The sequence below is a fragment of the Callorhinus ursinus genome, unplaced genomic scaffold (assembly GCF_003265705.2).
Source record: "Callorhinus ursinus isolate GAN/ISIS: 27379988/994484 unplaced genomic scaffold, GSC_fseal_2.0 scaffold38, whole genome shotgun sequence".
NCBI classification, from domain to species: Eukaryota; Metazoa; Chordata; class Mammalia; order Carnivora; family Otariidae; genus Callorhinus; species Callorhinus ursinus.
This window is the reverse complement of record NW_027397100.1, coordinates 13606096-13621258: the sequence shown is the minus strand read 5'-3', so window position 1 is coordinate 13621258 and position 15163 is coordinate 13606096. Positions and strand designations below refer to the sequence as shown.

General features: G+C 58.5%; 2 protein-coding genes across 4 annotated transcripts in view; both read right to left on the bottom strand.

Annotated features, from left to right (window-relative positions):
- Positions 1-8518: 8518 nt before the first annotated feature.
- FOXS1 (forkhead box S1) lies at positions 8519-9860 on the bottom strand. The gene has a single exon (XM_025876754.2). The coding sequence runs from the start codon at positions 9764-9766 to the stop codon at positions 8774-8776; it is 993 nt and encodes a 330-aa protein (XP_025732539.1). The 5' UTR covers positions 9767-9860; the 3' UTR covers positions 8519-8773.
- A 2376-nt stretch (positions 9861-12236) lies between these two features.
- LOC141370570 (interferon regulatory factor 4-like) overlaps positions 12237-15163 on the bottom strand; it is an 8218-nt gene continuing 5291 nt past the window's right edge. For all 3 annotated transcript variants that reach the window (XM_073880595.1, XM_073880597.1, XM_073880596.1), the window contains 5 exons: positions 14695-14806; positions 14510-14575; positions 13480-13672; positions 12736-12854; positions 12237-12505 (listed from right to left, as the gene is read on the bottom strand). In XM_073880595.1, the coding sequence (XP_073736696.1) occupies positions 12371-12505; positions 12736-12854; positions 13480-13672; positions 14510-14575; positions 14695-14806 (625 nt within the window). In that variant the 3' untranslated portion in view covers positions 12237-12370. The remainder of the gene's footprint in view (positions 12506-12735; positions 12855-13479; positions 13673-14509; positions 14576-14694; positions 14807-15163) is intronic.

The following is a 15163-nucleotide window of genomic DNA, read 5'->3' as shown; positions in this document are numbered from 1 at the left end:
GACATTATTATTATTCCTATTTTACGTGGCGGGCGGGGGGGCGGCGCATGGAAACTGAGGCTTAGAGAGGGGAAGGAACTTGAAGGCTATTCAACAAGTCAGAAGCTGGACCTTAAACTCTGGTCTCCCAGAGCAAGGCTCTGCGCGCAAGTCCACACTGCTTCCCCACAGAACGAGGTGTCAGCAGAAAGCAGAGTCTCCAGGTGGAGCCAGAGGTTTGGGCAGGCCTGTGGCACCTTTGCTGGACCTGCAGTGGTGGGGGTCTCCCCAGACGCTTTGGGGGAGAGAGCTGTTCTCTGCTCTTTCCTGCCGGGGGCCTGCCGTGCAGGGGAGGGGCTCCCATCTGCTGCAGAAGGCAGCTCAGAGGGTGGGAGAGCTTGACCCGAAGAGGGCACAGCCTTTCTGGCTGTGAGGACAACTGAGTCAGAAGTGGGACTGGCCTCAGCGGGGCAGCTGATTTGCCTGCTTGGGGTGAATGGGTTCCAGCAGGTGTGGCAGCGACAGCCGTTCACGTGCATGGCGCGCTGCTGGGTACCTACCAGCCCTGCTCCAGCTCCGCGTGTTCATGATCACGTTGACTGCTCATGGTGATCCTGCCCAGCAGGCATGGTGTTAGGCCCATTTCTCAGATGCGGAAACCAAGCCTCAGGGAGGTTAAGCCCCTTGCTTAGGGTCGCACAGCAAGTCGAAGGCCAAGCCAGGACTGATATCCAGACAGTACCGGCCCAGAGCCCCTGCTCTTAACTGCTGCACCGCCCGCCTCTTGAGAAATCTTGGACTTGACCACAGACCAGGACCCTGTTCATCCCTATCTCCCCTGACTCCATGAATACTGGCCTGGAGGGCAGGGCCGGGGTTATCAACCCCACCCCTGCCCTGTACCAGCAGGTGGGTGCAGCCTCCCACTGCAGCAGGTGCCACATGGGGTGAGGTGGGGCAGACTTTGGGGTCTAAGCCCGGTGGGTCTTACACTCAGGGTTGGGGGGCCTGGGGAACCTGGGTTGGGGTTCTTGGTGGGACTTGTGCTTATAGACAAGGCCCCCAGGGCCGTGGATCCCTGCCTGCCTGCCCGCCTGCCCGCCCTCTCGGCACCTGCCAGCTGGGCCAGGCCTGTGGTTTCCTCTGAGTTCTCTCCGCATTGCTGGCCCCCACCCAGGCTGAGCCTCGGCCACACAGCGTGATGATGAGGGCTGAGTCACAGCCGTGAGGCGGGGTGGGGGGGGTGAGGAAATGAGGTCCAGCCACAGCAGAGATCCAGGGCCTGGATCCAGCTGGGGAAACCGAGGCCAAAACGAGGAAGGCCCCTCAGCAGAGAGCAACAGCTGGGACTAGAACCGAGGACCCCTGACTCTCAGCACAGGTCCCAATTTCCTCCTCCATAATATGCAAATGACAACCACGGCTCTGCTCTCCGCAGCCACTCCTAGGCCTTCATGACAGTCGCAAGACGGGATAGGGCGCTCATTCACCCTATTTCACAGATGAGGAAACAGGTTCTGAGAGGGAAGGTAACTTGCCGGAGGCCACACAGCAAATTAACCTTTCCTAGGAAGGAAGCCCACCCAGAACCATGGAACAGGCCTGATCACTGCTTTTGTCCTATCGCCTCCCAGGAGCACATCTTGAAAGGCTCTTTTTGATTTATCAGGGGCCTCCTTTGGCCTCCCCTGGTCCCTGGAGGTAAAGGATATAGACCCGACAATATGGGTGACAAAATGGGGGTTCAGAGAGATTTGTTCCTTCCAAGGGCCACAGAAAACACACAGGAAAAAGTCACGATGGGGCTGAGTTTCTGCCTCTTCGAAGGCCTGGGCCCCGGCCCCACTACCATCACTAGAACTCCCATCCCCAGGGGCCTTGCAGGAAAAAGCTTTTCACCCGAGGAGCCATCCTGATGGAGGGAGTGAATCCATGGCTCTTTGGGCCAAGGTTCTGGGCTGTGACTCTTCAAGTCCCAGGTACCAGGCTGGGAGCATCCCCTGCCCCTTGCCTGGTGTGCCCTACCCACCACAGTGCTTGGTTGTGAGCCCCTTCTGCATGGTGCCCATTACAATGATGACACTGCGATCTTCCCTGCAAGGTGCATGGTGCCTCCTGGGGCCGGTGCCACCAGTTTCCCCTGCCCGGTGTCCTGGGCACCCCCTTGTGGGCTAAGAAGGGTTAACACCCTCAACAGGACAGCTCCTCCGGGCGGGTTCCAGCCCAGAAAGCGTTCCTCCAAGACTATTTCCTGCCTCTGGGCCTTGGCCAGGCCCACAGTGACCACCCCCATGGGTCTGAGGCCGCATCTGGTTTGGATTACGCCGGGCCTGGTGACGCTGCCTCTTCCTGTCTACGTCCAGTGGCCTTGAATTCCACTGGCCACCTTGGACCCAACAGGGCAATGGTGGGAAAAGCTTCGACCAGTGACAGGGCGGCCCGAGGGTGTCCAGCAGCCAGGGCTGTCCTGAAGGATGTGCCTACCTGCACCAAGCTCCCAGTTGCACGGCTGCACACGCACCTGTTCCTTTCGGCACATTAATGGCTGTTATTTACTGAGCACCGGGCACTGTAGCAAGTGATTTCCATTTATGAACTCATTTCATCCCCACCCTATAAGTGGGTATTTTCATTAGGGATTTCATTAAGATGAGGAAGCTGAGGCTCAGGGAGTTTATGGACAAGTCCCTGAATCCCCAGCCAGTACACGGTGGGGTCACTGTGCAAAGCAGGCGGTCTGACTTCTGACACGGCCCAATCATGTCACAGCTATTTGGAGAGTCCCTGCTCTCGGCCTGGCCCCAAGCTAGAACCCGGAGGTGAATTAGTCATGGTTTCCACCCCTCCCACCCCCCCCACCCCCGCTCAGGGAGCTCACACCCTCTGGAACCCCACCGGGTGGGAGCTTGGGGGTTAGGGTGAAGCTGGAGAGACATGGAAGGAGACACGAACTCCTATTCTCTTTTCTCCCGCGGCAGGAAGTGACATCCAAGCTGAGAGCAGTTGAGGGGCAGGCCTTTTCCAGTTGGAGCAAGGACAGTGTTCCAGGCAGAGGAGATCACGTGTCCAGAGGCTTGTGGCTAAGAGCAAGATTGTGTTGGAGCCTCCCAGTATGGCTTTTACATATGATGAAGCAGGAAATCAGTCTGGAGAAGTTGGCAGGGGCCTCAAATGCCAGCCTGAATCAGGGCAATAGGGAGATACGGAGGCGTTTTGAGCAAAGGAGGCACATGGCCAGATCTGTGGTTTACAGGGATCCCTCGTAAACCAGCGAGGTCAGTGAGTGGGAGAGAGAGGCTGGAGGCAAGGAGGCCAGAAGGAGGCCGGGCCAGGTCTGCTTGAGCGGTTGAGAGAAGTGGGGGGACGAGAGGGAGACACAGGTCTCATGTGCCTCTAGGGGGACAGGCAGATGACAGAGACTGGGCTCAGGGCACACAGAACGGGGTTCAAATCTACTTATTTGCCCTCTGTGAGCCTCAGTTTCCTGTCTGTAAAATGGGGGTAATTATCATACGTGCCTCGCGGGAACAATGCGTCCCACGAGGGATGAAGATAGAAGAGGTGGCCCAAGATGCTGAGCTTCTATTTGTTCCACAACTATGTCTGCAGACCCTCCTGTGTTCCAGAGAGCATTCTAGGTGCTGGAGGGCAAGCAGCCAGGAGGTAGAAGTCTCTGGCCTTGTGGAGCTCTATTTGAGGTGGGAGAACTCTGACCAGGCAGTAGTGAATTTAGAATGTGCTGGTGGCGTGGGTGGGGGCAGAGTCTGGGAAGGCTTCTCTGAGGACAGCGTTTGAACAGAGATCAAAGTGTACTCTGGGGGTTAGTAGAAGACTGTTCCGGGCAGAAGGAAGACCAAGTGCAAAGGCGGTTTGGAGTGAGGGTAGGGCTAGCAAGGACGAAGCTGGATGGCCCAGGGCCCCTAACTTGGGCTTTTGCTCTGAGGAGGTCACCAAGCCCCTGGGGGCTTCTCTGAGATTTCATCCATGGCGAAGGGATGAACGGGTGGGTGGCCATGACTCCATTCATCCACTCAGCAAACCTGTATCGAGGGCCTTCTGTGTGCTCGTTGCCGGGTTAGGAAAGTGGATCCAATGAACAGGGCAGACCAACCCTAGCTCCCTGAAGCTTGCGTTCAAGGTCAGAAACACAATAAAAAGTGAACACGCCTTGAAATGCACAATCCCACTTTGCAGTAGGTGCCTGGTGGAGGGAACAAATGGGATGCAGGAGATGGACACTAATCTGGAAGCATCTAATCAATTAAGGGGGTGAGGGAAGGCTCTCTGAGCAGGTGATACTTGGCCTCTGGATGTTGAGAAGTCAGCCAGCAGGGAGGGAGCATTCCAGGTGGAGGGGACAGCAAGTGCAAGGGCCGAGAGGTGGAAACAGCACCCACCAGGGAGTTGGCTGTCTTCAGGAGCAGGAAGGTCAGCCTCTCATTTGTATCCAAGACCGATCAGGGCTCCCTGAGGGCTGTGGTCAGGAGGAGGCAGGCGCCACCAGGCAGGATTCTGGCTGTGTGACTAAATGGGCCTCTGGCCTGTTTTTAGCCTGGAGCCACTTCCTTTGGCCCCACCAGCTGCCTCCCTGTCTCCACCCAGTTACCAGTGGGGCAGGAGCAGGGATTGGGCCCCTCTGGCTGTGCGGGGACAGAGGTTTGCCACGTGCAAAGGAAGGGGCAGAGCGACTGGGCTGAGGTACCAGGCCCCTCAGCGGGGCTGTCTTATGTTCTGGTATCATTCTTGTTGGCCAAATTGTACGCACAGTGTGTGGGACGAGGTTTCCCCCATACCGGTCCTGGGGATTGACAACATTACCCCCATTTTACAGATGAAGAAAACGATACTCAGAGAGGTGAGTCTACTTGCTCCAAGTCACACGGCAAGGAAGTGGAGATGCCAGGAATTGAACCCGAAGCCTGTCTCTGTAACAGTCTTCCCTTCCCCTCTATCTCCCCATCTTCTCCTGGGGAGTAGATCAGGTTAAGGGGACTTGCCCCTGGGACTCAACTTTTTAAAAAATTTAAACACATTGCGGTTTCCTTGTGCCCGACCGGGTTCTAAGCACTTTGCCAATATTGACTCATGTCATCCTCACAACAACCCCATAGACTCCCACTGTTAGTGTCCATATGTTTTGGATGAGGAAAACACAGAGAGGGGAAGCAACTTGCCCGAGGTCACACAGCTAGGAAGCGACAGACCTGGGATCTGAACCTAGGCAGCTGGGCTCCAGAGCTCCTGCTCTTAGAGCTGTGCCTACTGCCCCTGGCAGATGGGAATCACCTGGGTGTCGTCGGGACAGGATGTTTTGGCTGAAGACTGGATTGCGAGGTCCCATACACTTTCTGCAGGCGGACATGCCTCCCCCTTCTCCCTCACCACTGTGGCGGCCTCAGAGTAGCCAGGGTCTCTAGGCCCCTGGCTCAGGCGCTGTCTGGGTGTGGGGAGTGTTGAGCTCTGGGCAGTGGAATGCCATAAACCGGGGAAGGAAGCGGGTGGGCGGGAGAGCGGAGGGAGATAAGATGTGGAGGGTGGAGGAGTCTGAGGAAGGCCCAGCCCTGTGGGTGGGGGTGGCCTCCTTGGGGCCAGGGAGAGCAGAGACCAGAGGACCAGCAGGTGAAGCTTCAGAGCTGCCAGGCCTGGGCGGGAAGGGGCCGCCTCTGAAGGCAGCGGGCTCCCCTTTCCTGGAACCCCATGCGATTTGGTACTTGGTGTAGAGGGGGTTCAGAAATTGGGCAAGAGATATGCCAAGAATCTAAGCTGCTGTGAATAAAAACTCTGGAATATTCTTAAATGCCCCTGATTCCACCATGTTGGAATTTGATTTAGCCTGACCCTACAAGGCAACTCGCCACCCTTTTCCACACTAACCTGCTGGGGACGAGTTGGAGGGGCTGGGATCCCCCTCTGGAGATGACAAGCCTCCAGGGAGGAGGAGGGTCCCTGAGGCAGAGTCAAATGGGACAGCTCCTGTCCTCTAAGGGCTGCACAGTTAAGGCAGCGGAGGGGTTACCAGTTCCTGCTTTGCTGTGTGACCTTGGGCACGTTGTTTGCCTTCTCTGGCCTTGGTCTGTCCATCTGTGCTGAGGTGCTCTCTGGGTTGGCCTGGCTTAGACATTCTGAATCTCTGCTAAGCACTGTCCTCCCCTCCAGGTGGGGGTGGCCAGGCAGGAGCCACAGGGCGTCTGTTGGTCATGGAAAGAATGTGAGGGCAGGAGGCCCAGTGGGTGGGGTCCCCGGGCCGGGCAGCCAGCAGAGGGCAACATGAGATCATGGTGTCTGGGCCTCCTGGTCCAGCACCTCTGGGGATGGGACCCCCTCCAGGCAGTCCCCCATGTCAGACCCTCCCCTGGGACGCAGACTCAGAGTCAGGCTGCCCTTTCCCCAACCCTTGCTGGGCAAAGGGAGTGAAATCAGGGCCCAGAGAGATGGGCGCTCAGCCAGGTTCAGACAGCGAGTTCAAGGCAGGCGCTGAGCCCAGGGTCCTGCTTGGGAATTGGGACTGAGGGGACTTGTCTTCACTTCTAGACTATGTTGGGGGGTCAGAGAAGGACATGGAGAGAGGGCTCTGGCCCATAGCTGAGTCTGTGCACCAGCTGTGATTGATCCTTTTTGGTATGTCTCCCCAGGGCAAAGGGTGGGACGTGGCTTCCTTTTCCCCAAGCCCCCACCCCAGTTCAGATGCTAAGCTCCTTAGAGGATGGCTGGAGCAGGGTGCAGAGGTGGGGGCTCCCTAGTCAGGCCAGCCTCCCCATCCTCCTACAAGCTCAGGACACAGGCTGGGAAGGGACTGGGGTCACCAGGTCTCCACAGGAATGCGCCACAGGGAACAGTGCCCGGCAGAGGCCTCTTTCCCTGACCCAACTGAAAAAGAACACTTACCCCCTGAATCTGTTTGTCCCTGTCTCTGTAACTATCTGTTTGTCTCTGTGCATCCCCCCCACACACTCACACACACACACACACACACACACACACACACACACAAGCACACACCTTGGAACAAACCCACAGAAGCATCTCCTTCCCCTCTTCTCACTCATGCCCCATTCACACAGAACGTCGCTCTACTCTTGGCCCATGAGGCTTCCTGCATGTGATGAGACAGGACAGACCCTCTCTTCTTCTGCCCATTGCTAGATGGATTCCAGGTTGGGGTCCGGCGTGCATGGCGGGGAGGGGCCCCACAGCTGGCCAGGCATTTTCCCAACCCCTTGCGGCCACAGTGAGCCCCCACCCTGCAGGTCCTCCCTCCACCCTGGAGGCTCTGGAGTCTGTGGGAACCAGACAGTTGGGACTGTCCAGCCGGGCTCGCTTCCGCCCAGGCCCCAGGGGACCTGTTGAGGGAGGAGGGAGCAGCAGAGACTGAAATCAGCATGGCCGCCTGCCTGAGTGTAGGCCTCTGGAGGGACTGGGCTGCCTGCCCGACCAAGGGGTCTCCAGCCCCCTGGGTGTCACCTCGTGGGACGGGAGACCCATCAGGCCCCTACATCAAATGCCAGAAAGGGGGTTCCCCAGTATCCCTGGCCGCTTTCTTTTCTCCCTCTACCCAGGATCCAGATGGGGGTACCAAGGCTTCCAGGAGGAAGCCCTTTGCCTCAGCAACTCTGGGTATTGAAGGGTGTGGGGACAGGGAGCTTTCAGGTCCCTGAGTCTCTTCCTCTGATAGGGGCCATGAGTATACCCATTTCTCCTGCTTCTGCCCAACGGGGAGGCTAGAAGAGGCCAAAGGTCAGGGCTCAGTCACTTCTGATCCGTACCCAGGACAGCCACCCACTCCCCCGCATGACAGAAATGCTTTCTTAAAGAGTCATCAGGAGGCCTTTGGAGAGCTGTGGGCTCAGGGAGATCCCTCATTCATGTGGGAAATGCAGACAAGGGGCCTGGTGCCTGCCTTTTGAGCCTCGGTTTCCCTGTCTGTGCAAGGGGTCAGGGTGTCTTTTTTGTAATAGCATTCCAGGATTCCATAAAAGCCCCTCCCGCTCTGGCGGTCAACACCAGCTCTGCTCCTACCCTGTGCGCCACCCCCGTGTCCTCACTCAGACTGCGGGACAGGGGCTGGGGGTATAGTTACTCATTTGCCATCTGGACCCCAAACTCTCTGAGCCTCAGTTTCCACCGCTGTAAAATGGGGATAACATTCCAAATTGCACAGGGCTCGGGGAAAGGATAGAGACAAGCCCAGGACAGAATAAATGCCACAAATGGTCACAGTTATTCTGACCACTCATAATGGGGGGCGGTGGTGCTGAGTGACAGAGCTTGGGGCTGGAGAATTAGCCCCTCAGGCCAGCCCCCCTTCACCCCCTGCCGGGTGTCTCTTGGCTACACTCCCTTTCTCTCTTCCTTATTCCCTGCTCCCTCTTCCTCCACCTTCCTGGGAAACTCCCTGAGAAAGTCCCCAGCAGGAGAAAGCCTCATATGGGACATTTCCATCCAGGGTCCCCTGCCCCAAAATCCCCCAACCACAGCCACCGCACACAGAACCAGGCGTCCTGGCCCTCAGCCCCCAACCATCCAGGAAGCTGATCCTCATCCATCACACTGGTTTTATTGGCCCTGAGAGCCACAGAGTAAATCCCAAGGGGGCCCTGCCTCCCCTCTCCCTCAAGTCTGTCCGGAGGCGCCAGGGCTGGCTGAGTGTTCACTACTCCAATCTTGGCTTCCTGTCCCGGTCGTTGGCTTGTCAGGCCTGGGTCCCTTGAAAGCTCCCCAGATCCTTGAGTCAGGCTCAGCCTGGAGGGTGTGGTTGGCAGGGGCCCTGCAGGGACTGCCTGAGGCCAGGCTGGCTTCACTCAAAGAAGAACATTCCTGGTGTCCGGTATAGGCAGGGGGTCAGCCCCAATGGGTAGCTGGAGCCTCCCTGGACAGGGAAACTTCCTGCGACCCAGGGTTCCTTGGGGTCAGCTGGCAGGGGCAGCGGCGCCCGGAGTGAGGCTGGAGGGGTGGGTGGTGCCGGAGAGGGGGCTGCTGAGGCCAAGAGGTGCTCAAGGCCTGGATCAGTCCCCATGCAGAAATTCAGTGCCTGCAGCCGGCACGGGTAGCTGCTCCCGATGCCTGCCTCTGGGGTCAAGAGGGGCGTGGGGGCCTTGCTAAAACCCTCGGCCTCAGAGAAGCCCGCAGGAAAGCCAAATGCTGGGCACGGGGAAGACGAGGGGGCCACAGGGAGCTCCCCTGGGCCTGCAGGCTTAGGTGTGGGCATCTCTTTGGGCTCTGTGGGCGGCCGGGGCCTGGCATCCGGGGTTGCTGGGCACATGCTAGCTGGCAAGGCCCCTACCAGACCCCCAAAGCTTAAGCCCTTGGGCTCTGGCAGCTCCGGTGGGAAGGGGCACGGCCTGCCAGTCATGGCGTCGGGGACTCCTGGATCCGGGCTGCTCACTCTGAGGGGTCCACGGCGTGCCTTGGCAGGGCCCTTGGCTCCCTCGGCACCTGCTCTCCGGGTGAAGCGTCGGCGTCGGCGCAGGAAGCTGCCGTGCTCAAACATGTCGTGGCAGTCGGGGTCCAGCGTCCAGTAGCTCCCCTTGCCTGGCTTGCGGTCATCGCGGGGCACCTTGACGAAGCACTCATTGAGTGACAGGTTGTGGCGGATGCTGTTCTGCCAGCCGGGCCGGTTGTGGCGGTAGAAGGCAAAGCGGCCCATGATGTAGCGGTAGATGCCACTGAGTGTGGCCCGCTGCCCCGGTGAGCTCTGGATGGCCATGGCAATCAGAGCGATGTAGCTGTAGGGAGGCTTGGTGGGCTCGGCCGCAGGGGCCAAGGGCCCGGGTAGGGGCTGCTGCTGCATGCTGGCCGGGGCTGGCCGGGGCTGGCGGCTGCCGGGACCACGGAGGGGCCAGGCACAGGCGTCCAGACCCGGTGTCCGGCACAGCCTGCCCGGGCTGGTTAAAAGGCCCACTGGCCCAGCCTCCCAGCCTGGAAAGGCAAAAAGGGGTGGGCCCACCAGGCTGCCCTCCCTTCCTCCCTCGCCCCCCTCCCCGCCGCCAGGCCCAAGAGGGGCGGGCAGGGAGGCCAGGACTGGGAAGCTGGGAGCCGCTGCTGCCTGGGGTGAGGAAATAGGAGGGAAGAGACCGAGACCCTCAGCCCCCATGTGCTGGGTGGTGGTGGCTGCGAGGGACAGCACAGGCAACAGAGCGAGACAGAGACGGAGAAACCAAAAGAGAGAAAGACACAGAGAGGTAGAGACATAACAAGAGAAACAGTGACACACACAGCGAGACAGAGGCAGAGACATACATAGAGAGACAAAGATAAAGCAGAAAGAACAGAGACACACAGAGCCAGACACGCACACGCATACACCACACAGAGAAAGAATCACTGAGAGATATCAATGCACAGAGTGAAAGAGAAAGATGCAGAGAGAGACACAGCACAGACGCAAGAGACAGAGGGCAGAGAGACAGAGAGAGGCACACTGAGGAGAGAGACTACACAGGTAGATTCAAAGGGGCTGAGCTGGAGAACTGGGGACCCCGGTGGGAAAAGCCCCAGGGGTCCTCAAGTCCCCGCCTTTAGCTCCCCTTTTCCCCTCTCCTTCTTCCAGGCCTGGGGTCTACTTTCTCCTCCCAGCAGGGTGCAGCCCCCGGGGTCACACTAGCTCCTGGGCGTTTGGGGGCGGGCGCCACGGAGGTGGTGAGAACCGCCAAACCGCGTAGGCTGAGCTCCGGCGCCCTCTAGTGACTGGTGTGGGGAGGACAGCCATCTGGGCAGAGACATCCCCCCACCTCCTCCCAAGAGGCTTTTCAAGCAAGTCCCTGACTTTGGCCAAGCCTCAGTTTCCCATCTCTAAACTGGAGCTGGCGACTCTTCAGTTGTCCATACTGTGGTGAGGAGGCAACAGGCCCCCTTACACGGCATCCAGCACCCTCCAAGAGTCTAGCACGGAGTAGGGGTTTGGATGTGACTCAGGAATGTCACTCTGAACTGAGGCTACCCATCAGCTGCAGCCTTGGGCCAGTGAAGCCTAGGCCAGTCAGGTCTTCTGAAGGATGGGGTAGCCTACTCTATGCTCTCCCACCCATAAGTAACCAAGTCAGAGGACACCTACTGTGTGTCACTCTCCATGTCAGCTTCCTGACAACCCGCCTTCTCTCTCCTTGGACCAACGCTGCTCTACAGCCCTTCATGGCTTCTTTTGAATAGGTGGAGAATCTACACCTCAGAAAGGTTAAGTGACTTGCCTGAGGTCACACAGCTAGTGAAGAACAAAGCTGGGATTTGAATCTAGTATTCTATAACTCCTTGAAACCACCCCTTCTATAGGAGAGAATCAGGGAGAGAGGACAGTCACTGGACCCCCACTGGAACACAGGCTATGAACCCCACGACAGCAGGGATGTGCTGTTTTGTCCAGCACTGGCCTGGAAACCGAGTGGGTGCTCAATCAACATTTGTTGAATGAATAAAAAACAGTGATCTGATTGACTTCTGTCCTTTGCCGAAGCGTACAGCTCCCCCCCCCACCATAAAAGAGGCGTATTAATGTATCACTAAAAGAGATTTATTATGTTGCCATCTGTAGGAGAATCTCTATAAAGAAAGTCAGAAATCAGAAAAGGAAACAAGGTCTGATATCTGGGGCAGGAAACAATGAATTTCCCGCCAAGGCAAGTTGCCTTCATGGTCGAAGGGGCTCCCTTCTAATTCTCAAGACTTCCTACAACTTGCAGTTTGCAAAGATCAGTGGGGTCTGGGGAGGGGCTGGACCCCTGCCTCCGACATTAGCTTCTGCCCTAGGGCTGTGTTTGGGGGTCAGCCTGAATTCCTTCAAACACAATATCTACCGGTGCTGGTGGTTCAGTTGTCAACCCCCAAGCCCCCGGTTCAGGCCAAGTTTTCTGCTGTGGGAGCCCTCCCTGGCCACTAAGAATAGAGACTAGTGGCAGGTGGGAGGAAGTGTCTGGAAACTCAGAGCCCCTTAGAGGCCAGGCAATTCTGTTACTGTCTGGCTTCTCTCTAATCCCTGAGGATCTAATTATCGGTAAACCCAGCTTTAAGCAAACCTTATAATGAATCAGTTACAGGTAAAGCGGGCTCTCAAGTATATCACCACAGACCTGTTGGGCTCTCAACAAGAAATGAAATCTTGTTTCTGCCCTAATTGCTGTTTCCGGAAGCTCAAGGTCGAGTTTGGTTTCCTCCTGACTTCCCAGGCCCAGCTGCGGGCGGTCCGCCCACGCGCCGCGCTCCAGGGCTGCATCTCTGCCGGGGAGAGGTTGAATCTGCTTCCGCCCTCCTCCCTGACCTGGGCGGATCTGCTTCCGCCCTCCTCACTGACCTGGGCGATGGGCAGCCCCAAGTCCACTGGCAGTTTGGGCAGGTCTGGGGTGGGGTCCACACCCGCGGGAGCGGGGTGACTTTGAATGGTAGGAGAGGAGGAAGTGACCCTTTACTGCTGACTCAGCTGCATCAGCAGGTGAGTGACGCCATCGGGCGATGCTGGGCTGGGGACCTGCCACCGCTGGGATACCACGGTAGTGATGCTTGAGTGCAGGAAGAGCTCGCTGGCGAAGACTGGCTCCACCTGTGAGGGGGGGAGGGGCAATGAGCCAACTCTCTCAGCACCCCCCCCCATATGTTCCGGTGGGAAGTCACAGTCCCAGTGACAGTCCCCACCCCACAGGCACTTTATGTGCAGGGTCCTACAGACCAGAGGGTCATCGGGTCAGGAGCTGAGGACTGGAGGGAATCGGTAAGGGGCTGTTGGAGGTGACTGAAAGGCATGGCTCTTCGCTGGAGTGGGAGGTGACTCACGTGGGCCATGATGAGCCGCTCCTCGGGCTGGTCTGGGGGCCCTGGGTACTCCTTGCCAAAGCACAGACGGATTTGGTACTCGGGCTCCTGGCGACCATCCTGAAGGTGGGCACGCAATTCTACGGGCACCAAGACTGGGGGCTTAGGAATCCCACCTGGTGCCCACCCTGTGCTTCTATCCCACGCCCCTGTCCGATAAGGCCACATCCCCATTGTGTGCCCATGCCCTATGCCCACTTGCACATCCCTATACCTGTCTCATGTCCCACATCTGTGCCCGCTTCCAGTGCTCATCCCCTGTGCCTTGTGGTCCTATGCTCACCGTCACACCTTTATTCCCACCCCATGTCCACTGCCATTCGCCTATGCCCATCGAGTGCCCAGTGCCCTAATGCCCAGCCTACGCTTAGCGCCCTATGCCAATACATGTGCCCAAGTCTTATGCTCGTGTCCCACACCCAATGCCCCAAGCCTGCCCCGTGCCTACACTCTTCGTAACCTATGTCTCTATCTGTGCCCGCAGGTCCCCGGATGCCCACATTCGTTCCCACTCCTGGTGCTCGTGCGTCACGTCCTTTGTTTCAACGTCCACCCCAAACCCAGAATCCATAAGCCCATCCCCGCCCCTCCCCCGCGCTCACATCTCGTGTGCCCACTCTCCCCTGCTCCCGTGCCTTTGCCCACGGCCCTCGTGCCCAGCCACTCTGTCCCACGCCGCCAGTGGCCCGGCCGTCGCGCTCTTACCCTTGAGGAAGCGGCGCGTGTCGAGCAGTTGGCAGGTGCGCCCGCGCTCCAGCTTGTGGGGCGGCGCGCGGTGCGGGCGGAGCGGGCCCCGCCGGTCCCCGCGGCTCCGGCACAGGCGCTCGGCGAGCACGCCCCGCTGCAGGTGCCGCCCCAAGCGCTGCAGCTCGCGGGCGCCGGGCTTCGGGAAGCGGACCTGCGCGAGGCGCGGTGGCGGCCCCAGCAGGCGCTCGGCCGCGGGGGCCGCCCGGGGACTCAGGCGGCAGCCCCGGCCCTGCGCGCGGTGGCTTCACGCACCAGCTGCGCGCCGGAGGACAGCCGCACGTGCAGCCAGCAATCTGCGGGGCGTTGGCGGCCCCAGCACTGACCGCCACCCCTCCAACCCCAGGTCCTGCCTGCCTCCACCTCGGGAATTTGGGGTGATCCCTCCGGAGAAATGATAACTCTAGTAGTAGTAAATAGCAGTAGCTTCCAGTATAAACGAACTGGTAGTTGAGCTCCACGGTCAATAGGATCTGGGGCCATCTGTACAATTGGGGGGTGACCCTAGGGCCCTTCTAGTCCTAACCTCTGGGATTCCAGGGCCTCCTGCCCAGCAAATATTTTAATGCTGATAGAAACAACAACAACAACAACACAGTAGGCTCCATATGAGGGGCCAGCACGATGCTCAGCAGTGAGGGCTGGGGGCTCTGCCGTCAGGCCCTTGGATTCTGATGTCTCACTGCCACTTAGGAGCTGTGACCCGCTAGTACCTTTCCCAGGGCCACTAACTGTGTGATTTGGGGCCAGGTTCTTAACCTCTGCATCGGGTTTCTGGCTCTGTAAAGCGGGGATGATGGCAGTATCTATCTCACAAGGCTGCGGGGAGAGCTTCGAAAGATGCCTGGCATAAACTAAGCCCTCAATGAATGTTAGCTGTTGTTATTGGGGCTGGGTGCTTTGGGGGAAAGACAAAGGCTAGCTGGCGCCGAGCCCTGGCTCTCCCCAGTTCTGCACACTAGTCAGAGGGGAGGGCCTTGAGATTCCTTACCAGGGTTGCCGAAGTCCTCAGAGGGCAAGGGGCTCCAGTGGTGTGTAGGGTCCTGCGCCTGGTACCCTAGGAAAGGAGGGGAAGCTGTCAGGCACCACCTCACTCTGGGTCTCTCGATCCCTAGGTCCAGGTCCTGGAGGAGGCCGGAGAGGAGGCAGGGATGGTTGAGGAGATCCGCTCCTTACTGTGGTCAGCCGGAGGGGCTGGGAGCCAGGCAGTGGGTGGCAGGGAGCCCTGCTGGGCCAGCCTGGGAGATTGCTCTTTGTCCTCATCCTCCTTGGTTGATCTGGAGTCATCCTGGCCATTGGGAGAGAGGGTTATGAGGGTGGGAGGAGAGACTGTGGGCTGCAAGAAATCCCAGACTGTCCTCGCTGGGGCAGAAGGAGGTCTGGGCAGAATGCAGGCCAGTCGGGGTTGATACAGACTTTGAGGTTTCAGAGCTGAAGACCCTGCCCCTCACAGAGGTAAAGACTCGATGGGGTTGTTGGAGGTTATGGGGTCGGAGATGAAGCTCACTGTGCTAGGGGGAGAAGTGTGGGGAGCAAATGAGAAGATGGTGGGACAGAGGTGACAGAGATGGGGACAGAGGTGATAGAGATGGGGACAGAGGTGATAGAGATGGGGACAGAGTGACAGAGATGGGGACAGAGGTGA

Bases quoted from the DNA above. Each gene is read 5' to 3' on its own strand.
- FOXS1 (XM_025876754.2), bottom strand. From the start codon at position 9,766: ATGCAGCAGCAGCCCCTACCCGGGCCCTTGGCCCCTGCGGCCGAGCCC.